General features: G+C 41.2%; 1 protein-coding gene across 3 annotated transcripts; it reads right to left on the bottom strand.

The window, feature by feature from the left end:
• Window positions 1-10,806: 10,806 nt before the first annotated feature.
• On the bottom strand, window positions 10,807-22,587 carry PVALB (parvalbumin). Of its 3 annotated transcripts, none has more exons than XM_041416668.1 (5): window positions 22,507-22,587; window positions 18,843-18,910; window positions 16,782-16,914; window positions 16,209-16,318; window positions 10,807-11,025 (listed from the first exon to the last, which is right to left on the bottom strand). In XM_041416668.1, exons 2-5 carry the CDS (start codon window positions 18,901-18,903, stop codon window positions 10,997-10,999), a joined length of 333 nt encoding a protein of 110 aa, XP_041272602.1. In that variant the 5' UTR covers window positions 18,904-18,910; window positions 22,507-22,587; the 3' UTR covers window positions 10,807-10,996. The 3 variants fall into 3 exon arrangements, with proteins under 3 accessions (XP_041272602.1, XP_041272603.1, XP_041272601.1); XM_041416669.1 differs by having other exon boundaries at window positions 22,423-22,539; XM_041416667.1 differs by lacking the exon at window positions 22,507-22,587 and having other exon boundaries at window positions 18,843-18,922.
• Window positions 22,588-23,267: the final 680 nt, after the last annotated feature.

Genomic DNA, 23,267 nt, shown 5'->3' with positions numbered 1-23,267 from the left:
CTCGCGCCCGGCCCCGGCATTTGGGCCCCGCTTCCCTCAGGGCTCGGGCGGAGCGGGAGCTGCCCCGGCGGCTTGAAAGTCGGCCACGAAGCCGGGTTAGCGCGGCGGGAACGGGTGCCTTGTGAGGCCGCTGTCCCCTGTGGGAGTGGAGCTGCGCTCCTCTGGCTGGGTCAGCAGCTGATCCGCTCTCCTTTGCTCCGGTGCACACTTTTCCTTGTGTTTGGCCGTGTTAGTGTACTCACGGAGAAAGTTCTTTTGCTTGCTGATTTCTTAGTAGCTTTCTTCTTTCCCCCCCCCGTTTTTGTTAATTTTTGTAGCCTTTCACGCTGCAGTAGATTAATTTATTTGGGTTTTTTTTTTCATATTTTTAAAATATTTCTACAAAGCTCTCCCTTGGCTGCTATTAAACTATTTCTATGCCCTATTATTAGTCTTTGAACTGATTTTCTGTCTTCCTTAAGCAGTCCAAGTGAGTGGATTTGGGTGGCAGCTGAAAAAGGAGACCACAAAGCTTCCTGGGTTTCCCCTCCTTGCAACCTCTTTGAAAGATCTGTGCCACCAGAAAGCATGCCATTAATAGCAATCCATACCTTTTTTAGGGTATACACTTTGCTTGGCTGCACTTGGGATTGTTTATTCTGGAACACAGAATGTGCCTACTGTGGGAAGCAGTGAGTAAGCTTGGGAAGAGCAGAATAATCAGTAATGCACCTGAATTTAGGTTATAACATTGGACATTCCAAGGGTCGAAAATAAAGTTTTCCTAGTTTTGTTTTAATGTCAACATTTTATTTTAATGTGACTGCTTAGAAGGCAGCTCTTGTACCTTTCCTGGGATAAATTGTCTTTGACATGTCTAGCCAGGCAAGCAAATAACATAAAATCAGTGAGAGCCTATAGCTGAATCAAAGGAATCTTCTATATGCCCATAAAATAACATTGTTTCTGTGGTAAAAAGGTGAAGGGGACTTGACTAGCCTGAGTGGGCAGACTTCAATTGCAGATGATGACTTGTAGTAAAACATAGTGATGGAGCCACTACTGTTCCTTTAAAAAGGGAAAGAAGAATTAATCCCAGGTCTCATTATTATTTTCCCTGTTTTCCATCCCCAAATCTTCCTTCACATAAAACAGATGTGGGATATTGATGTTCTCCATCTCTTATGTCTAAATGGCTTAACTCCTCTTTCATCTTTCCTGCCTTCCACTCCATCCTCTGAGAAATTCACTTGTCTCTGCGTCGTTCCATTTTTGCAGTCTTTGCATTATCCTTTGTTGTCTGTTTGTAATATTGCCCCAGATCCTCTGAGAAATGCACTTGTCTCTGCGTCGTTCCATTTTTGCAGTCTTTGCATTATCCTTTGTTTGTAGTATTGCCCCAATTTACTGACAGGTCTCCAAGCGAAGGCTTTGAGGCTCCATTATGATATACTTGAGGTTTATTGGTCGTGGCTGCAGTGTGGTGGTATCCATCAGCAGTTACTGAGGTCACAAACATCCCTGGCATTTTACACTGGGATCACTGCAATGGAAAGCATGGATTTTGTTGGAAATGAGATTTTCATTGCTACTGAAAATTTTTGCTTGGAATCTGGATATCTCCTTCCTGCTTGCTGCTTTCATATTAGCACCTGTTCCTTTATCCCATTCCCTCATTTCCTACCTCTGCATGCATGTGTGCACAGAACTCTTAATGGATTTGTATCCTCTCTATTTCTTCTGTCCTTTTACCCCACAATATATTTTTTTACCTAATCTATCTTTTCCTCTGCCTGACTTCTCACAGGTATAAGCTGTTCCCCTACCAGCGTTGACAGTGATAGATTAAGGATGGTATTACTTATCTGCACCTTGTAATCCAAACAGAATCACAGTCTGCTGTTAGCAGTCCACAGGGGTTGCTGCTGAATAAATTGGAATGCTGGTAGCTGTGCTCGCTGAAGCTTCTCTCATCTTGAATATGTGAGAAAGAGGGGAAGAGGAACCCTGTGGATTTAAACAAAAGGAAAACCCCAACAACAGAGGGTTGATGCCCTTACCCTAGAGAAGTGTTTATTAGGTTCAATCCTGTATTTAGCAGCTAAGAGGTGAACCCCAACAACAGAGGGTTGATGCCCTTACCCTAGAGAAGTGAGTGGATTTGGGTGGCAGCCGAAAAAGGAGGTTCGATCCTGTATTTAGCAGCTAAGGAGGTATAGAACACTCATTCACCCATTTAATTTTTCCCTCAAATGAAACAAGATTATTTTGAATGGGAAGTTCCCTTCTCTCTTGTGAGCAGGAAGTTTCCCTGATGGCCACAAGACCCTGAAATTTGAAGTCACATTCCCTTAGGTGGTGGTCACAAACCAGCAGTCAAACTGCACATGTATCTGTGTGTCATGTGTGGCTTGCATTTCATCCTGCTGCAGAAGGCAGCGATGGTGGAACTGCATCTCCAGCAGGAGTGGCAAGGAATTTCAGACACCAGGTAAGGCTCTACCTGGTGGGAAGGGATTAAACTGAGGTCGTGTAGTTCTTTAGACTGAGGTATGGTTGGTGTTCCAGATTCTGTCAGGCACTGCGTAGGTCACTTCATTCTCTTCTTCACAGAGCATACCTGTTAAAAAGTGATTTTTTTTCTGAGGCAGAATTCACTAATATTACCAGGGCTCGTTTTCGCAGTTGTTCATCCATCGATGCAAACATTCTGGATATGTTCAGAACTGAGCAGGTTACAGCCTGTAACTTGAACCTGCTGCCTGATGAAAGCTACTGAGGAAGAACTGTAGCTTTCTTTGGAGCAGACAGTGCTTCTCAGGAAGGCATTAATGTTGAGGAAAACGAATTAGTAGGTCTTTCTATAAGAAATCTCTTGAATACAAAGTATTTCATCAGTTCTTTTTCAAATCTTATGTTACTAAAAAGAAACAGTGTGACAAAATGTCTTCAGAATTATCTTGTGAATGAATATTCAGAGTTTATGCAGCTATTTAAATCCGCATAGATTCTTATAGGATTGACTATGAATGTTTACTGGTATGTCTGGAGAGCTGTGAAAACTGCAAGAAAGGATGTGTAAATTTTATTGTAGATTTCCATTCTTTACACTTCCCCCAAGTGGTGGAATAAATAGATACTCCATCTATTTTGAGGGCTACTTCATTTGGCATCCCCCAAACCCAGCTTTTATTTCTCTTCAGAGTGGGGCTATTAGCACAGAAGTGAGAATTTGGATGCTTTCTCTAGCTCTGTTGATAACACCATTATAGTTCAGGTCTTCAGATTTTGCTCTTTTGTGGTGGGGGCTGAGGCACAGATCTGAAGGCTTTTTGGCTGAGAGTCGGTGCACTGAAATGTAAGATGATCACAAAATGGTTGAATCAGCCAAAGGATTTGTTGGCAGCTACACAGCCCTTCTGACTGATCTGGCATATCTGCCATTTGTTTCTGATCTACTCCGTTGGGAGAGTGGAAGTTAGAAAGGGATGGCAGTTGTGGCATCAATGGAAAGTGGTAAATTACTAAATGTAGGGTAGGTACATCTACAACTCGGTTTGAGTATGCTAATTGTGACTGTTATGTCCTCTCTTCTGATGAATATGAAAGGAGGGAGAGATTTCTCAAGCATGCATTCAAATCCACAAGGATGAAGATAAAGAGAATTTCTGGAGAGTAATTATTCTGCATATGTCTGGAAAAATTCCAGCTCGAATCTTTATTTGCTTGTTCATGCACATGGGAGCTTGAAAAAGTGCTGGGAAGAAGCCCTGAAATCCTTATTTAATTTTTAATAATACTCCCCAAAGCAGTAGCTAGTGGGCTGTTGATCAGGTAGCCGGAACATCACGCAGAAAGTTGTCTGGACCTCTGCACGGGGCGGTGTCTGTGCCAGGCTGAGGGCTTGCTGTGACCTTGTGTGCAGCCCCAGCTGCGAGCGCTGTCACTGGAGCCATCGCCGTGCTGTCCTGCACAGCGGGATCGGATGCTGGGGAGGGAGCACCGACTGTGCTCCTGCATCCCTGGGAAGGGGTTAATCTGTCAAACAGAGAGTACATGAATATGTGACAGCTTTAAACGAGCTACCCACAATTCCAGCATGCCAGTCATTATGTGCTGATGATGACTATGATAGCAGCTGGGGATCTTTTTTTGGATCTTTAGCTGCTGTCTGCTTAGAAGGCAGATGCTAGGCTTTCACTAATGCTATATCTTATGTTAAAAACTGCAAGACAGATTGCATTCAAATAATGAGATTTATTAAAAAATGTAAGTTAATATTTGGGTTTATATCCTGGTTTTTTGGGCTTTGAATGTTCAAAGATTTTTTCTGCAAGCATGACAGCTAGAATTTTTTTCCCTTTGCTGAAAACTAAGATTCAACCATGTGACTCCAGAACTTGGAGGTTTAATGGAGGAAGGAGAAGAGAAATATTTGAGACTCCTAATTAAAATTTCAAAAGTTTACAACACTGTTTTCTATTCTCTTCCCTTTATAACAGGCTAAATTTTTGGGCACCAACTTTTTCACCTTAATGATGTCCTTTTTTTCAAGGTCAATTTATTATAATGTATTTATATTATAATAAAATATCTTCCGCTCCAGGCTTTTCAAATCCTCTCTCTAATCATGCCAGTACTTCCTGCTCTGGATTTCCTTTTCCTGAGACCCTGAATTTCAATGTTGTTCACCCTCTGACCTCTGTCTCAGAGCTCTCTGCCCATTTGCTTCCTGCTTCTGAAGAAAGGCTCCTGCTCCCACCTTCCCAGTAGCTGCTCACACCAACTACTTTCTTCCCATTTGTGGCTGAGCCTTGCTGGCCAAAATCTTTGTAGACTTTCTTCCTACAGATGTAGGGTCTTGATTCCTGCTTCTGATGAAGCCTTAAACTTCTGGGCTACGCAGTGAACTGATAAAAATTCTGAGGGAGAAGGATTCAGAGCTTGTAAAAATAGGATAAAAAATTACGTGGGAGCCTTTCATTGTTACTTGTTCAATGCTTTGTATTCAACAGACTAGATGGAATCTCAGGTTAATTTTGACCTATCAGACCTTCACTGGGAGATAATTTAAGTTCTATTGTATCAGTTACCTTTTGAGCATTCAAAATGAAGATGCTTTTGAACACTAGGATTCTCAACAGCCCAAAAAAGATAGAGACTCATGAAGTCTATGGTTGAATGTCTCTCAAGACTCGGCTTTGCTAAGAAGGCTCTCACGTGTGACCAAGGAAGTTAATATATGCAGAGAGAACAGAAAAACACTGGCTCTAGTAATGGAGGTTGTTACAGAACATAATTGAACACTGACTGCAGCAAAGCTAAAAGGAGACTTGCATTACAATGACAAAAAATCTTTATTTTTTCCCTTAACCTCTGATTTCAGCTGTCTGACTAAGAGCAGGTGCTGGGCAATAGCTCAATTTCAACAACCCATTGCAGCTGAAAGAGTAGATGCAATTGTGCTGTATCCAGCAAAACTGAAAATTGCTTTAAAGGAGAGGAATGCAAATGTTTTTAAGACAGAAAATCTTCATTCATCTGCAGAATGAAGCATAAAATTAGCACAGCCTCATAATTTTTATTCCTCTTTATAAAGCAGTACTAACTGTGAGATAATTTGCTATTTCTTATGTACTTTAGTATCTTTCTAGTGATACATTTTTAAAAGTGCATTGCATTTTGAATGCACAGGGAGTAGAATTTGTTAACAATTAAAATGTTATAATTTAAAAATCCTACCAGACAATGTTTCCAAAACCTGAAAATGTCTCTGAACCATTTGGATTTTCAGCAATCCTTGGACTTTCCCTCCAGTAGTCAATGCTTAAGCCTTTGACCTCTGGTCTTGCACCCCTCATGACCCATCTGGAGTCGTAGAATAGTTTGTGCAATGAGGGACCTTAAAGATCATCCCATTCCAGCCCCAATGCCACTAGACCAGGTTGCTCCAAGCCCCATCCAACCTGGCCTTGAACACTTCCAGGAATGGAATGTCCATGGCTTCTCTGGGCAACCTGTTTCAGTAAAGAATTTTCCCCTAATGTCTGATCTAAATGCACCTTAATAGATAATTACCATGTGTTTACCACCTGAAGGCCTGAGTTAATGCCAGTGTTGTGCTACTGTAATACCAGTGAAACCAACTATATTTCTGTGCATAAACCTCACAAAGCATCTCCTGGAGTTAAAAACTGTTGTGGCAATATGAGTTGAACAAGCTGATTCAGGCACTGACAAGATCCCTTCGCTTAGATGTTCCTGGCTGGGAGACTGAATGAATTTATCAAAGAAATATCTTTTCTAGCTGCATGTTCCATAGGCTTATTAGCATAGGTCTTCCTGTTAGTTCCATAGGCCTTTCAGTATTTATATTTGGATCATCTGATCCATTTACTGTGGTAGCTTATGCAGTTCCTTCTGTTTTTCTGGTGGCTGGAGAAGGGACTCTAGCATTCATATTTATATGACTTCTGTCTTTAAAGGTGCATCAACCTTTGTTAAGCTTTGCTGCTTTATTGACCAGAAAAGCATTAACCAGAAATGTACTTCCTCCCTTGTGAAGTAATTATCCCACATTAGAAGATCCTACAGTCTGAAAAGTTTTGAAGATTGGTCTGTTCTGCAGACAGGTAACCCTGTTTAGACACATTTGACTGTGTTTAGGAGAAATGTAATTTTAAATGTCTGAGCCCTAGCTAGTGTTGGGATTTCTAAAGGGATTTCTTTGGGAAAGGGAATCAGCTAAAATCCTTGCTGAGAATGAAGAAGCAGGAGCTCTGGTTCAAGCCCATGTTAGCAATGGAGTCCAGGAATTAGAGGAGTTATTTAATCACCAGCCTGTACTAAAGCCAGTGCTCTTCTCTCTGTGTTAGCCATGGCTCCTGAGTGGGGTTAGAGCAAAAATGCCAGCATGTAATTTAAGCACAGCTGGGTTTTGGTGTGCTGTTGCATGCCTTATAACTCTCTCACTTGAAGCTGCTGGATAAACAAAAGAATGGGTTATCTATCAGCCAGCCATTTAAATCTCAGTCTAGGATTTTAGTGTCAAATGAAGTTATTTTGTACTTTATGCTCATTAATAAAAATTTTGTGGGCTAGTTTGTGACTTCAGTGAACCTTTAGGCACAATTTTTGATGTTATTTTGTCAAGGCAAGACTTGTTGCAAATATTGTGCAATACTGCAGTTTGTAATTCCATAACAATATTAACTCTGTTTTGAACAGAATATTGTTAATATTTAGCTACTGTAGCACAGAGGCTCTGCTAAAACTCTGTGTGTGTTGCAGGAAAGGGAAACATGAACTGCATTACCAGTCTTCAAAAATATTTAGTTTAGTTAGAAAAGGCAAAAGAAGCAAACAAACAACCTTTGCACTGATGAAATGAAGGAAGTGTGGAAGCAATCTGAGGACATTAGGCAGTGTTGATCTCGGGACTTGGTGGATAGACTGTAAATATAAATCCTAGCTCAGCTTCTGCAAGGTGAACAGGTGTTATGGCCTCCAGTCCATTGATTCCCAAAATAAGACATGTGGAAAACTGCTGATCCATGAAACTCCATTAAGAGCTTGGCAGGACCCTTAAAGCATAAACAATTATGCATTTGTTGGTTAAGGATTTAGTAATGGTAAACGGTGATTGGAGAAATATTAAGAGTTTGTGACAGTCTGCTAATGCAAACTCTTTCCATTAAATGCTAATGTCATTTGTCAGGAAGTGATGGTTCAGCTGTGACTTGAGGATTTGGCTCTTCTTCCTCTTGAATTGTAGCTCAGAGCAAAAAATTTCTTCTCCAGCAATACAAAATACCAGTATGAAAAAGTAGTGCCTATTTTTTAAATTTGACGTTCAATTGTGTCTCATTGCAAACCATTGGATATGAATCTATGTAAAGGATATGTACTAATTATTTAAAAATTTGTCTTCAACAGGATGGCTGAAATCTTTGTTTTGTCTTTTATCGCTTCTACTGTATTACAACAGAAGAAAATTATGGAACACTTACTGTTTGGGGCGAAGAAGATTTAAGATGGCAATTAAGAAATTTAAGGTAAATGTTTCTTGGAGAAATGTAATTTTGCTCCTTTGCTTATGCATCTGAAAATTAAAACATCTTTCTTCATGAAAGAGTAAATTGCAGGGTAGTGTGGATTTTTTGTATTTGTCAAGCATACTGTTATCCACACTGTGCAGAAAGCCTGATTAAATTTTGTAGCAAGTTGTGCTTTCTTCAGGCTTTATAGTGGTTTCTGTGACAGTCTCAAAGACATTATAGCAAGAGCAATATGAAAATGAATAACTTAATATTTTGTATATGAAATGTTTTTGTTTATATTTTATTGTAACTTCAAATTTTGCATTTGTTTGCTGTATTTGTAGTCATGTCTAGATAACGAAAAGGAAAATTAGAATTTTTTAAAAATTTGAAATGAAACAATTGAAGATTTGGAGAAGATTTGGGAGAAATTTGTGTGGGAAAATAAGGGTCTAAGAAAAACATTGAAGATCCAGCAGTGAAAGGAAAGTAGTAGTTTGATGGCAATTGATAAAACAGTCATTTTGTTTCTGGGCAAAGCTTTACTTATATTACACTTGTATTTGAGTTGTTCTTTTCTTCTGTGATAGATGCATATTGAAATTTGAACTTCTCATTTAAATGCAGTTGGGGAAAAAAAAAAGTGTGTTTAAATAGAGTTTTTGAGAATTCAGAGTATAGGATCTCAGAATACAGGATCTGAGTATACCAGTGGCATATCTGAATAAACCAATCAAATGCAGGTGTAGAATATCTTATACTGTCAGCATGAAAAGTAGAGGTAGTATTTTGGAGGTCTCTCTACCCACTGTAATTTTTTCAGTTTGAAAATAAAGGATATTTCCTTTCACCTTCTCCACTACTATATGACTGAAAATTTTCAGGCCAAATTAGGCACTCAGTGTTCCTTGTTCCTGAGCGATTGAGGTAACAACATGAAGAAAGACTGAAGCAGGCATCCTAGTGGTATTCAGACTTTTATGCTAGTGAAAAATATTGCCATTGATGTTGCTGTAACTTGATTTATTTCATGTAATCTGCTATCATTAATTTTTTTAGACTCATTAGTGACTTTATTTATTTGTTGTTTGTTCTATTGGGTTGATGCAGTTGGGGAATTTTTTTTTTTTTTTGTTTGTTTTTTTTTTTTTTTTGCTAAAGCCCTGGACAAAATCTCAGTTTTCGTGCCATCCAGTGAAGCATTAAAATACAAATCCTTGCAGCTTCAGAGAATAGAAAGGGACTATAAAGGGGTTTGTGTATACAGCGACTTTTATGTCGGTTCTCGTATTCCCTGGACCTTCACCGTCGCTGCTGCGGCAGCGGGGTGCCGGACGCCTTTTCGGGAGCCCTGTGTGCTCCTGTAATGAGGCTGTATTGCCACGCGAGGTCAGCAGCTGCCGAGAAAAAGCAGGAAATAAATTCGCTCCGGTGCCATCCGTTTTCATTTGCTTTATTTAGAATACTTAAAAATCAATACATCCTTCAGAACCGTATATACAGTGTGCAAAACCAAAGGATTTCTTTTGAACGCACAGCATCTTCAGCAAAAAGTCTTCCTCGCGAGTTACTACAGAGTGAGGATCTAAAATGGCTTTAGGAACGTTTATTGGTTTCCCGAGTAGCACTGGGTAATCGCTGTGGCAGAGGATGGTATTCTGTACAGTGTGATGATGACAGGGTTTCAGCCTTATCTTGTTGTCTCCGCTAAATTGGTGATAATAAATCGAAATTGAATAAGGTATTATTGCTGCAGGGATAGTTTGGAATACAGAAATGGAAAATACACTTCCTTTTTACTGCAGTAATAATCAACATTCTGTCAAGATGTGGGGGAGATGTTGTCTGAAAGGATGTTCCCCCTGCTTTTGTCTTTGCTTTAAAAGCAAAACTCCTCCCAACAACAGAGGTAAAGAATATAAGCTTGTTGCCAAAGTTACTGAATAGGATTTGGGAAATAAGTATTGAGCTCTGTCATAGGCTTACTGTTGACTAATCATTTCCTTAACATAAGTCTCAGTTTCCTATATGTAACTCCAAAGAAGATATTCACTTACATGGTAATAAATTTTTTTTTATGGGATTTTCTGATTTACTGTTTTTACAGTGGGATTATCAACTGCAGCGTCACACCTGAATCTTGGTGTTCTGTTTCCTGAAATTCATATTGGTATTTCTTGTGAGTATGCCATTCTTCCTGTCCTAGATAGTTGTGTAACATTGCTAGTAAACATACCCTGTGTTTCCGAAGTGACTGCTTTTTAATAGTTTATGAAGTTACCTTCATGTATGATTGGCACCAACTGACATTCCTGTCAAACCTTTTATCCAAAAATCCCCCTGAACTGGGCAAATTTAACAAATGATACAGATGACGATCAATTTACTGATCACCAAAATGCAGCAGGGAAGATTAGTTTAAATATTAGGAAATACTTTTTTGCTATAACACTGATTAAGTTGAAAGGAGAAACTGCCAAATGAAGTTGGGTAATTGCCATCACTAGAGGTTTTCCATCACTAGAGATTTTCCAGGCTATGAGTATGCATCCATTTAGCAGGGATGGCTTAAAAATAATGCAGTCAGTTTTGCCGCACTTGAGGACTTGGGTTGAATGACTCATTATATGCATGTTTTATCTGAAATAATTTTTTAAATTTCTTCCTACTTTACTCTGGCTAGGGATAAAGCAGCAGGGATGTCAGCAAAAAAACGAGTAACATTTTCTCTCAGCGTGTGCCAAGCCTACATGAAATAAGAAACAAGTTGTAGTGAGAGAGAAGAAAGCCCAGATTGATGTGACCTTTATTATTTTAACAGTGTCTTTCAGCACAATTACAGAGTTGCAGGATTGCAGAGAACAGAGCTGGAGTATAAAATAACATAAATAAATAGAACAGGAGCCAAAGCAGTCAGCAGGAGGTGGTTGGAATTGGGCAGTGAAGGATGGGTGAAGGGTTTGCATTGGTCAAAGCCTTTATGATTCAGCCACCATAGTTGCAAATTCTGGAGAAAGGAAAGAATTTTAAAAAATATTTTAAAAAACAAAATTTAAAGAAGGAGGAAGCATATTACAATGAATACAGAGTCACTGGTGTAGCCAAAACATCACAATAACAGAAGAGCAAAGAAATCCAAGTTAATTAAAGGGAAAGTATGATTTGGGAAATCTTATAGTGAAATGAAAGGATTTTTTGAGAGTGAGGGAAAAATGCTATACATGCCAGACTGTAAGACTTCCAGCACTATTCATCTGAAGAACTTGATTAGTTCTCTGTTGTTTCTTTGTAAATCTCAGTGGGATGAAGGCAAGAACTAGAAATTTAATCTTGCAGTGAGATAAATTTCTTTTATATCAAGAGTTTGGCAAAGAGAATCATTAATGAGTCTTTCAAAGTATTTGTGTTCTATCTTATAATTATATTGCATTTAAACTCAATTTTGTAATTGTAAATTGAGTGAAAATGACAGATTACAAAAGCAGAAGGCTGATACCAACCTATATAGCAATTTTGACTGTGTTGTAAGAATGAGAAAAAATCCTGTGGTGTCAGAGAGCCAGGATTTTACCCTGTGGCTTATATTAGTGGTACATCCATAATATTTACATAAACATATCTAACTGCAGTTTGGGGTTATTCTATGCTTTAGTATATATACTGCCTTTCAGCAGGGAGATAAAGCATGGAAAAGGCACATTTGTATCCTGGTGAATGGCTGACTGGTTATAATTCCTAACTCCATCTAACCTTGGAAGAGTTACACATGAGAATACCTTGCACAGTTGTATGTGCCTCAGAGCACTGAAAATGACAGACTGAGGGAATCCCAAGAAGAGCAACAAAGACGATAAAGGGATTAGAGGGTATGCAGAGAGAGTGGTTTATGGGTTTAACATAAATCAGCTGAGAGGAAAATGACAAATAGGGGAGGGAGTTGTCTGTAAAGGCTCAAGAAAAAATTACTGAAGTTTGACAAAATGAAGAGTAAATTCTGGCAACTGAAAAAGATAGAAGATTAGGCATTTTAAAGAATATTCTGATGTTCAGTTGAAAAATGCTAAACTCTAAACAAGTGAGATCTTAATTGACTGTTGTGTGCAAACAGCACTTTGACGGCATATCCAAAAAATATGTTGCCAAATGCAGACAAACCAGAGTGAGAAATAAAAATCAGAGGGTTTAAATTGATTCCAAATTTATCCATCGTTTTGAAAGATGTAAATCCAAATTAGGATTAGTGATGCAGATTACTTAACACAAAACATGTATAAATCCTGTACATGGTGGGTATGTAGATTGAAAATGTTGCAAACTGAATTTAAGAGATAAAGTACTTGTGCTAAAAACCCCAACTATTCTGGGTGGAAAAGGAGAAAGGTCATGATTATTAAATCTTTGTGTGCATAAGTCCTGCAGAGAGAAACATGAACTGCAATGGATCAAACCTTTCCAAAAGGGAAAACTAACTGTGCATATACTGTTAAAACAAGTTGTCATACTTATTACAGCTAAATTAAATACCTTTTATGATAATTTGTATCTACTGAATATATTTGGAAAAGGTTATTCAGACTTGCAGCCAAATATTTTCTGTAATACATTTTGATAGTGCTATTATCACTTAATAGCAATATATTTTACAGGTACTTTGTGATAGCCAGCAAACCATAAAGTACTCATTCTTGAGTAATTGCAACAATTTCACTTTTCCCAGGATTTTCAATGCATTTTAAATATTTCAAAAATGTTCCAGTTGAATAATCTTTTAAATTAGTTCACTACTCGTTTTTGTATGAAGGTTAGTCCAACCACAGGTGGCCCGGAGAAGCATTGTTACAAAGTGTACTCATATATGCGAAACTTCTGAGATAAGGCAGGGTATATCAGTCCCTTGTAAATGGTTATTGCCCCTGTTAGTGGGGGAATCCTAATGATTTACTACATCCTTGTTTCCAGTTGTAGTTACCCTTCCAAACAAAATTTTTGCACAAATGGTGGCTTTAAATTGCACGGATTTAGACCATTTTGTCATGTAAAATAATTTACTAGCTGTTTTATGTCAAAGCTCCGACTTAAAAGGAGAGGACACTGTGTTCAGTACAGTTTAGTACTGTATACCAGCCTAATGCATGCCCTCTAGTATTTTACTGAAATGACAGACATGATTACAGAGGACATGTTGTAGGCTAGTGATTTCTCTCATCAGATTGTGTTTTTTACATTTTCTGTACAACAGCAAATCTGTTTAGGAGACTTTATAGGTAATGACTTATTTATTTGAGAAGATAGAAGAGGACAAAGCAGGATAAGAAAAGAAGGAATTCCAATTTTTTTTTTTTTGTTTTGTTATGGCTTTCACCTGGCAAGGTCATGACTTAATAGTTAATTCTGCACGTTTAATGTCACATTTTTACAACATTCTGATTTATAGGAATAAAAAATCGGATTTGTGCTGCCCACAGTGCATGATCTTTGAAAGTTCTCTACGTGCTTTCTCAAGTCTATTAATATCAAGAAACTAAAAGGCATGATATTCATACCTTTTATATACACAAAATAGATTTTAAAAAATATTATGACTAGAAATTTTCATATTTTTTTCTCATCTTTCTTATAAATATTTTTCTGAAGCTAGTAGAGCTGCTTCAGCACCATTTTTCAGCCTGAGCTAGAAGCTAAGGTTGCTTGTGTTATGAGGTAACCTGGCCTTGACCTACAGTTTTTTTCAGATTCATCATCTTCTGACCACATTGGTGGAATGTGGATGGGGTTTGACACTGCACAGAAGATGATTATGTCTTACAGGAACTGGCTGCAATTTTCAGCTCTTTGAAACTGCTTCATCAGCCACAAGTTCAAACCGTGGGACAGGAGGTAAACTACTGCAACTCTTTCAGACCTGAATGGTCTTGCAGGAATGAGAAAAGGTTTAAAGAAGAATCAAAGTTAAAAAGAGAAAATTTGTAATGTCAGACCCCAGCTAGAAGAAGGCTGTTTGTGTTGGGATAATGTTTGTGATGATACCTCTGAGCTAGTTGTCTCTGTGGTTTTAAAAATCCCTGAAGATCAGTTCTTACAAGTGCTGTGGGCTCCTGAGGGACAGCATTCAAGGGCCATCAGGAGAATTAACATTAACCCCTGTGGAAGGCTGCTTGTGTGCAATCGTTTAGTGATTTAGGAAGCTGATGTTTGAAACGAGGGGTAGAAGTGATGACTGACAATTCAACTGCAGGCAAACAAAATTGGTTTGCAACAGAAATACAGCATCGCAATACTGCATATGAATGGGATGTACATTTGTGACTTTACATTCTATTTACATATGCAGTTATGTTCTTGAATTGGTTTTGTGGGCCAAAGGAAAAGCTGGGAAGTATCTGTCCTCCTTGTCCTTTCGTCACAGTCTCATACTTTTGTATGTATTTCAAGCCTTTCTGGTGTAAAAATTGGCTGTTAAAGTCAATTTAAGAAGTGGAAAAGAAACTGGTAGTGTTGTATGGTAGGGATATGGTCAGAAGAATCAAAAGAAAAAAGCACATCATTCTCTTCTCATTATCAAGTGTAAACACAGAGTATTTCCATTTCAAAGTTAGGGAACAGTAAAAGCTGCAGAAGAAAGAGATAAGGAGAAGAGGCATTTCATATTGCTTTATTACAATGTACTGGGTTTCAGGCACTGTTTCAAAGAAAAAGTTATTGTAGTCTTAAATATGAAGGTTAATGCTGTATTTTCTTGTACAAGCCAAAATCGTTATGCAATATTGTTCTTTTATTCTAATTAAGACTAGTTTTGATTTGCAGCCCTCTGGAATAGCTGAAAATTTATCTTATATGAGGCTGGTGGATCAGCTGTAAGCTTACTTACCTGAATTAAGTTTCCTTTTGAAAAACTTGCCCAGTGATTTTAGTACTACTATCACTAATTTTAGGACGTATAAAGAAGACCTGTATAATAAAGAATATGAAGTTTCAAGAAATGACACCCATGCTGGATTCAGCAGCACTGCTGAAGTTTAGCAGGAGCTTTGCCTAAACCATAATATAGTCATGATTGGAGAAATTAAGAAGCTTTGGTCTAGGAATGTGGCCATAGTCACTGATATGCCAGTGTGTGTCGCCTGACTGATACGTCAGTGGCTGATTTTCTGTGTTTTCTTCTAAGCTGGCAGACTGTGTTAGTTAACTTTGATTTTTATTTCTCTTTTAATTTACTTTTTTTTTTTTGGGATAACATTTTTTTAAAATCACAGAGATTAGGTAACACAGAGAGATTTGAGGGGGTTTAGGTATTTTTTAGATTTCAACTTATGATATGGCTTATTGATATGTCAAACCCCTAGTAATTGCCTGCTCTCTAGGTCATTTAGTACTCTGGCCACAAACTTCTATCTCCTGCAATGAGGAAAGCTTTAGTTTAGAATTGCATCTCTTCTTGTCTCCTTCAGTGTGTTTCATTCACTCTCACCACCAAAAAAAAGAGAAAAAAGGAGAAATTTTGTGTGTGGGCTAAGCTGATTCATCCCAAGGGGGAATAGAAAACAGCACTAGCTTTCTAAGCAATGCTGTGAGAGGAAAAGTTGTTCTTTTCTTATATTTCTCATAGTCAGTAAAAGGGACTGACAAGCTTTCTTAGGTGTGAAGACCCACATAAACACTAGCATAAGCTGGGTAGACTGTTATTGTATAGAAATTCTGGAACAAAACGGGTGTACTTTGAATTTTAAGAGCATCGCTTTGCAAAGTCATGCACTACTTTCCTGCTAACTAAACATCAAGCAGAAATGCTAGCGCTCAGCTTTTATTCTTTCCAAGATTTATAGTCAAGCCTCGGTCTCTGAACTCGCAGTGTCCTGATCCTCACTCCACTGATATCAACAGACAAATTACAATAATTGAAGTAGAGTTTGGCTTAGTGTGGGTCGGGCACTTAGTCCTGCGCTGCGGAGTGCCCGACCCACAGCCGGGTTCTGTGAGCTCCTGCCCCCTCTAGTGTCACAACTCGGCTTCTCTTCCTCTAAGGCTTCCGAGTGAGGTACAGCAAATGGAGCAGGACTTGGCATTTCATTAAACCCAAATTGTGCCCTTCAGAAGGACACAGCCACCAGTGATTCCTAGGTGTCCTCAGTTCTTGTGTGTAAGGGAAATATTTGGTTGTTACTGTCAAAGTTTACTCCTCTAATTACCTACCATCAGCGCCAATTTTACCATCACCGTCCTTATCTCCAGCAGCCAGAAGAGCCTTCGTTTCTTTGTCTGATAGGTCTCTTCCTTCTGGGGTAAAGCCCTTCAGGACAAACCTAAGGAGGAGGCATAGAAAATAAAGGAAGGTTTGCTTGGAGGTTTTTTGTTTGTTTGTTTGTTTGTTTGTTTTTGGTTTCTGTTTGGTTTTTGCCCACTGAACAATTACACTTCATATCTATTTGTGCCACTTATTTGAGAGACAAGTTAGAATCCAGCTTTGTGTCTTCTGTTGTTGACCTCCTTTAACATTCAGAAGCACCTTACTCTGAAACTGCATTTGGCTGAAGAACTACTTGTAAGGTATTGACCATTCATGTTTCAGGGATCCTGCAATCCAAGTGGCAACTAGCTGTCTCCAACACTCTTTAGATCATGCGCTCAGCAAACAACTGGCATAGCACACAAATACTAGTCAAGAGGGTCAGCTATATGTTACTGCCTAGAGTCCTGTAAAAATCACCCACATGAAATTAGACTCTTGAGGCGGGGATATTTGAGAAATGATGTAACTTTACTTACTTCAATTCTTCCTCTTCAATGAAGCCGCTCTGATCTTTATCAAGAATATGGAAAACTTTCTTCACATCTTCTGGACTCTTCTTTTTCAATCCTACCATCTCGAAAAACTTTTTGTAGTTAAAAGATTCAGCCGCTATAAGAGATGAAAAACCAGAGAACTGCTTAGAAAAGTCATTGAAACACACACACCAACACATACCCATGGTTTTCTTCCATGCTGCTGTTTTTCCTGCCCTGGGAGGAACAGTGGAGGCCAGCTGTGATAGGAGGTGGATGTACTCAGTGCTTCACAGGTGCTAATGGAAATAAACGAAGGGGCAGAGAGGCAATGTCTCCATTTTACAGATGAAGAGCTGAGCTACAGAAGGATGAGAGTTGCCCAAGGTCACAGGAGAAGTCTGTAACAGACTTGGGAGCTTTGGGAGCTGAGGTCTCATGTGCTTGGTCTCATTTCAGTGCCTTAAAGCTGTTTTTTTTTTTTGTTTTGTTTTGTTTTTTTGGTTTTTTTTTTCTAAATTTTACGCTAGAACAGACATCTGAGAGCAGACTCTGACTGTTAGATAGCTGTCACTTTTTGACATTTCCACCCTCTTGCTCAAGCATTGGCGAGAAGTGTTTCAGAGCACTGTTTGTTTTGTTGTTTTTTTTTTTCTTTTTTTTTTTTTTTCCTGGAGACTTACTAGAAATCAGTGTTCCATTTCAACCGCTAAAGAATGTGCAATCGTGGTGTGTAAGCTCAGACACTGCAAGGGAGTGCTGCACGGCGCGCTGCCTGCAAGACCTTGTGAGGAGCTGTCTCCGGGGAGGAAAAAAACAAACAACCCAGAGCCCTTGAAATCGGAGCCGAGTTTACCTGTTCCACCTCCCCTGTCCTTTCACCGCACCCGCTTTTGTCCCACCCAGGCAGCCTAACAACTGTGATGTGGATTGGAAATACCATACAGTGACCTCCAAAACGTGCGGTGGACTATTTTCCCCCCTTCCTCATGCATTCTTATTCCCGCCGCGTTAAATTTTCTCATTACATAAAATTAAGGAGGCTCAGTCTTCCGTGATCTGCCTGAGATCTGTCATTAGCTGCTGTTAATTGCATCTGCTCCGGGACTTGGGGATGGTCATAGAACAATGGAAGCTAATGACTAAAACAGCTGCTGGATCCAGCAAAGCAATTTGTCGCTCCCTCTGACTCTCCGGCTTCTGCGCTGAGCCGGGCTCAGCGGGTCTTGCTCTTCTGTCTGTTCGGGAAGGTCATCGCACAGAGCGGGACAGACAGAGGCGGCTCCCCGGGATGGTGCGGTCAGCCGGGTAGTTTGGGGGAGGGGGGGATAACCGGCATCCCGGAGCACGATTTCTGGCTTTCTTTGAGAGCAACCTTAACTACCTGAATCTCTGTAAACACGAAGAGGATTTGCTGTCAGTTTTGGGGGTCGCGATGAATGAGAACATCTGATACCCGGAGGAGTCTGACAGGGAAGTGTGGACCACTGCAGCCATTCGACCTGCAGGGAGCCCCTGCAGTCGAGCAGTGCACCCGCACCCGTGCTCTACTCTTGCCTTCTGTCCATCCCGAAAAGCAAAGCCCGCCCGGGGATTCTGCACAGAGAGTACAGAGTGGTTTCTTATATCCTTGAAACGGGAAACAGCAGTTCTGTAACATCTGAAACTAAATTTTAGGAATGAGTGGGAAGCTGCTGACATCCACTGCTGACTTCTCTATCCCACACCAAGATATAATGCAGCTTGGTTCGCCGAGGGGTTTGTTCCTTTTAAAAGTATCCTCTCGGTAGAAGCAAAGTCTCTCCGCAGTTACTGCTTACTTTCCCTAAAAATAAATATTTCACCTCTGTAATGTGCAGGACAACTTTGCTGAGGATGCAGACTTGTACTTCATAAACCTGTCAGAAGCATTCATTGAACATCTGAAAACATTCTCATTTGAAATTTTGTCTAGCTAGTTCCTCTAATCTTCCCATAGCTGAAATAAATGCACAGCTATCCTAACCTGAAGAGATGAAAGGAGGAAAAGAGAGAAGAAAAAAAAAATAGAAAAAAAGCACTCACCTGAAAAGGCTCCCACAGCCTTCTTGATATCCTCAGCGCTGAGCAAGTCAGTCATAGCCATCCTGCAACTGTTTGAACAGGGAAGCAAGTGCGAAAAGATTAAAAAGTGCTTTTCTCATCATTTCTGCTCATATGACCAAAGCTGCAGTGCTGTGTGGGGATGGCACACCGGGAAAGGCTGGACCCGTGCCAGCTCTATAGCTCTGTGTGGATAAGTGCTGTGGGCTGTCGCTCTCCAGTTTGCAGAGCACCAAGTAGTCCACAGACACGAGGGTTCAGCTAAAGAGAGGGCACGGGGATGCCTTTGTGGGGACTGGGGTGGGGGAGGATGCAGGTGGGGGTCGCTCCCTGGGAGGCTGGAGCCTAAGCCTTACTGGAGCAGTGCCAGAGGCTGCTGTGATACCGGCTGGAGAAAGAGTTTTGCCAAGGTCAAGTCCTCGGGTGCAGTGGACAAACTAGTGGTGCAGAGCAGAGCCTTTTCCTTTAGTAAGTCAGAATGAGCTTTACCAGTTATATTCGGTGATGAGTAAGGAACTGCAGCATATGCCAAGCTTCAAGCTGCTCTTGAGGTCGGGAAGCAAATGTAATGTAGCTTTTGAACATTTGCCTTATCGTTCAACCACTTTAAACATCTCCCCCTTCTCCCTTCCCCCTCCCCTTCACACACATATTCCTTTTAGACCTTTTTTCTTTCAGGCCAGTCCATATTAAGCATCTTCCTCACTGAATTAATTATCACATCCCAGCGAATCCTACAGATCCCGTTTGTAATGCACAATATGCTGCAGAATCTTCCGCGACAGGGTATGGCAAAACGAGATGCGAGGTGACAACGCACTCGTGAGGAGCTCCTGTGCCGTAGTGGGTTTCTCAGGCAGGACCGGGCACTTCCCATTAGCATCAAAAACAAGAAAGCATTTAGGATTTGTAATGTGTTTTCTAGGGTAATTTTTTTTTTTTCTCCAAGAATCTGTGCCCATTTTTCATATAAAATATGGCAAGTAGTCCAACTTGCTCTCAGAGTTTGGGCAGGAGCCATTAGGCTGAGGTAGCCAAGGTTAGTGCCCAGTAGTAGGGCAGATCTCTGCAGGAGTATTGGCATCGCTGCTCCAGGAGAGACGGGGGAGGACAGAGTGGTGGCAGCGACATCCCCGGGCGCGATCGACGGGTACGGCCCGGTCCCGCCGCCACAATCACACCTCTCCTCTGAATGGGGCCGCCGGAGAGCAGCCTCGAAAAGGGGGCGGCTTCTGCAGAACCTCGGGTTGTGCTGTCAATAATTGCTCGGTGCCTTTTAAAAGTACGAGCTCCGTCCTTTTTTTTTTTTTTTTTTTCTTTTCTCTCCATGGCCCAAGTTCAGCTGTAATGGGTAAGTCATCACCAGGACACTGAATGCAGGACTGAGGAGGAGGTGACATTTGGGTCCCATCATCTTTTTCTTTCTTCTCCTTTTCTTTCCTAAAGGTCGTCTCTTCATTGTGGAGGGGACTGACGTTTTTCTCTCGTTGGAACTTCCCCCACAGCCTCCCTTTTTCATGTATTTCCCCAGATGCAAGAGATGCTTAGTTTTCTCCAAGGACAAACAAGGAGATGGATGGTGGAGCCAAGTCCCTCTCCCTAGGCTGAACGCATCCTTCTCTGCTCTACAGGAAAAAGGGAGCTGAGTGCTGGGATCCTGGACCGAGATAAAAGAGCAGGCCCCAGAAGAGCTCTGCACACCTTCTCGCACGGGTCATTCTCCCTCAGCAGCCCCCGTTCTTTTGGAGCTTGGAGGTGGAAGGGTGCAGTAAAGACAGCACTTGGGGCACTGGGGTCTCTTGCTTTAGCGGAGTTCAGGGTTAGGACCCTATTGTTAGTCCGTTTTAAACGTAGGATGGGTGCAGACCCATCAATATGCAGCTGTTTGCCAGAGATCAGTGTGCCGAATCTTATGAAACTGACGTCCCTTTACCTTTCCTTAAGTGAGGGAGGAGAGGTCAATCTCTTCTTGTTGCCAGTGCAGACACCGCCGGCCCAATGCTACATCGCCCTCTGCTTTCTCTGCTTTGCTGCGTGCGGCATCGGTGTGGTCTGCAAAGGAGTTGGGCCTCAGTCTCCGAAGGTTTTTCCCCTTTCTTACGAATCTTTTGCAAACCCGTTGTTGAGCCACGGAGCTTCCTTTCAGGTCCCTACAAACAGGAACGCACCTGCCCACCCGCCGGTGAAGATGCTCTGCTAGCGGGTGACTCGTGTTTCGGTGCTAACCCCGCTCTGCTGACGAGGCAGAGCACATTTGGACGGCTGCCCTCGGGGGTAACTCGAGCCCGTGGCTGGCAGAGGCGATGCGCAGCGCTGCCTGCTGTGCTGGCAGACGCCGATCAGGTTAACTAGCCTCATGCCAAGCAAACCGGCCAGAGGCGCATTCCCTGTCTGTGTCCTGGGGATGGGAGCCGGACGGCTCCCTCCGCATCCCTAACGATGCGCGAACTGCCCCGCTTTCCCTCCGTCATCGGATCTGTCAGCCCTCTACAGCCTAATCGTGCTGTGGAGGCGAAAAGTGAGAGGTGTCAGAAAAATGAGGCTTCAGATCAGGTGGAGCCATCTGTAGAGCGTAAATAACATTTCCCCCAGCTCAGAAGCCGTGTCTACCCTCCACAGCCAGAAAGGTGACAGCAGCGACACAGGGTTTGCGAAGCGGACAGCTGGGACCTGACATGGACGAGCGGCTGAGGCCCAGCTCCAGCTTCAGCAGTGTCTCTCTTTAAGGACAGCTAGCAAATTTCCAGAAGCTTTTAACCCCCAACCTGTAGTCAAAGCTGTTATTCTAATAAAAAAGATGTTTCACGAGTTGACAGTTTCTCACTCGACCCTTCATCTTTTTCTCATCATCCCTGCGAGATGAATGACGCGTTTTCCTTTATCTCTGAGATTTTGCCAATTTTCCGGCCCGAACTATTTGCAAAATCCACTCCGTGAATTTCCAAGTTGTCTGCACCAAAACTTTTGTATAGATCAACTCCGCATTCCACCAGCACCAGAATGATGATATTGTTACCAAGTAAACGACCAAATAAATTAAGTAGAAATCTGCCCACCCTTGCCAAAAGCAAACTAGGGAGAATTTCCTGAACAGCACGAAGCCCTCACACCAAGAATTGAAAAAGAAAGACAGCGGTCCTTTGCAAAAAGGGTGAGACATTTCCTTTAGCTTCCTAGTGAGCACACCAAAGACAGCAATTTCATCCCATCGCTTACAGTCATCTGTGCAGAAAGAGAGGTGCCATTTCTAGACGTGTTCTGGATCTTGTTTTTTTGTCTTTGGTTCACAGCTGGCTATTTCAGTACAACTTCTTCGGGAGTCCTTGCTCGTGTTCTCGTTCACTTTCTTCCTTCCCTTTCCCAGTTTTGTCATTTCCACCTTCTCTCCTACTTTTCTCCTCATTCCCCTTCAATGAGTTCACCTATTTACTCCTTTTAATGATCTATTCTCATTTGGAGTCTTTGCGGGAAGCCTTTCCTCAGTGTTTGAGAGATTTGCATCTCTTTGTTTCCGGGCTTTTGTTTATGGAAAGGGGAATGATGCCGGAGTGATAGAAGATACCTTATTTGTGAAGATCCTGCTTCTTGCCCGGAGCTGGTGAATCCATGTTTGCTGTGGAAATTTGAGCATTTTCTTGCTACTTACCTCTTGGATCTCTTGTAAGCACGTTTGAAAAGGTGTTAGATAGGGAGGTGGTCAAAAAGAGGTGAAACTCGGGGTAGGAACCCCACTTATATAATCTCTGTCGCTCTTTCTATTTTCGGCAGGTGATACCCACTCCTCACTGGTATCAGATATTCAGGGGTTTTGTTGGTGGTGTCACATTTATCTTTCCCTTAACTAATAGAGGACCGCTATTAATAATCCTTGGCGCTTACCTTCCCCTGGCTGTGAAAACCCATTACATTGGCAAACTGATGGTCCACATGAAGCTTGAATGTTAAGGGGAAAGGCATGCAGTATAAGTGAGCTGTTAAGGGACAAATAGGCAAATTACATAGATGAAAATGCCATTGAGACCTATTTTCCATTGTGTAATCCATCTAGGGACACTTTTCCTGATATTTAATGTTTTTCTGGCAAGAGAAAACGTTTTACAAAGGACCATGAATCATACATCAGATGAAAGTGGCGTCGGGGAGATCACGATGCATTAGGAAGTTCAGTTCGAGAGATGGGACTCTGCTCACGAAGGGAATAGGAAGATGTAGCTCCCTCATTGGTGTGAGGGAAAGCAAAGATAGGCTCTGGAGTTTGCCCTTTTCTTTCATCAGCTTTGACAGATACTACTTGAAACAAAACAGAACAGCTCTAAATTGCTTCCTGCACCTGAAACTACAACATTCAGCTTTACCACTTGGCCTTGAAGGAAGTCAGATTTTTTTTTTTTTCCTGCAGGCAACAAC

The sequence above is a fragment of the Onychostruthus taczanowskii genome, unplaced genomic scaffold (genome assembly GCF_017590055.1).
Source record: "Onychostruthus taczanowskii isolate IOZ18803 unplaced genomic scaffold, ASM1759005v1 scaffold53, whole genome shotgun sequence".
Classification (NCBI taxonomy): Eukaryota; Metazoa; Chordata; class Aves; order Passeriformes; family Passeridae; genus Onychostruthus; species Onychostruthus taczanowskii.
This window is presented reverse-complemented; position numbering and strand designations above follow the sequence as displayed.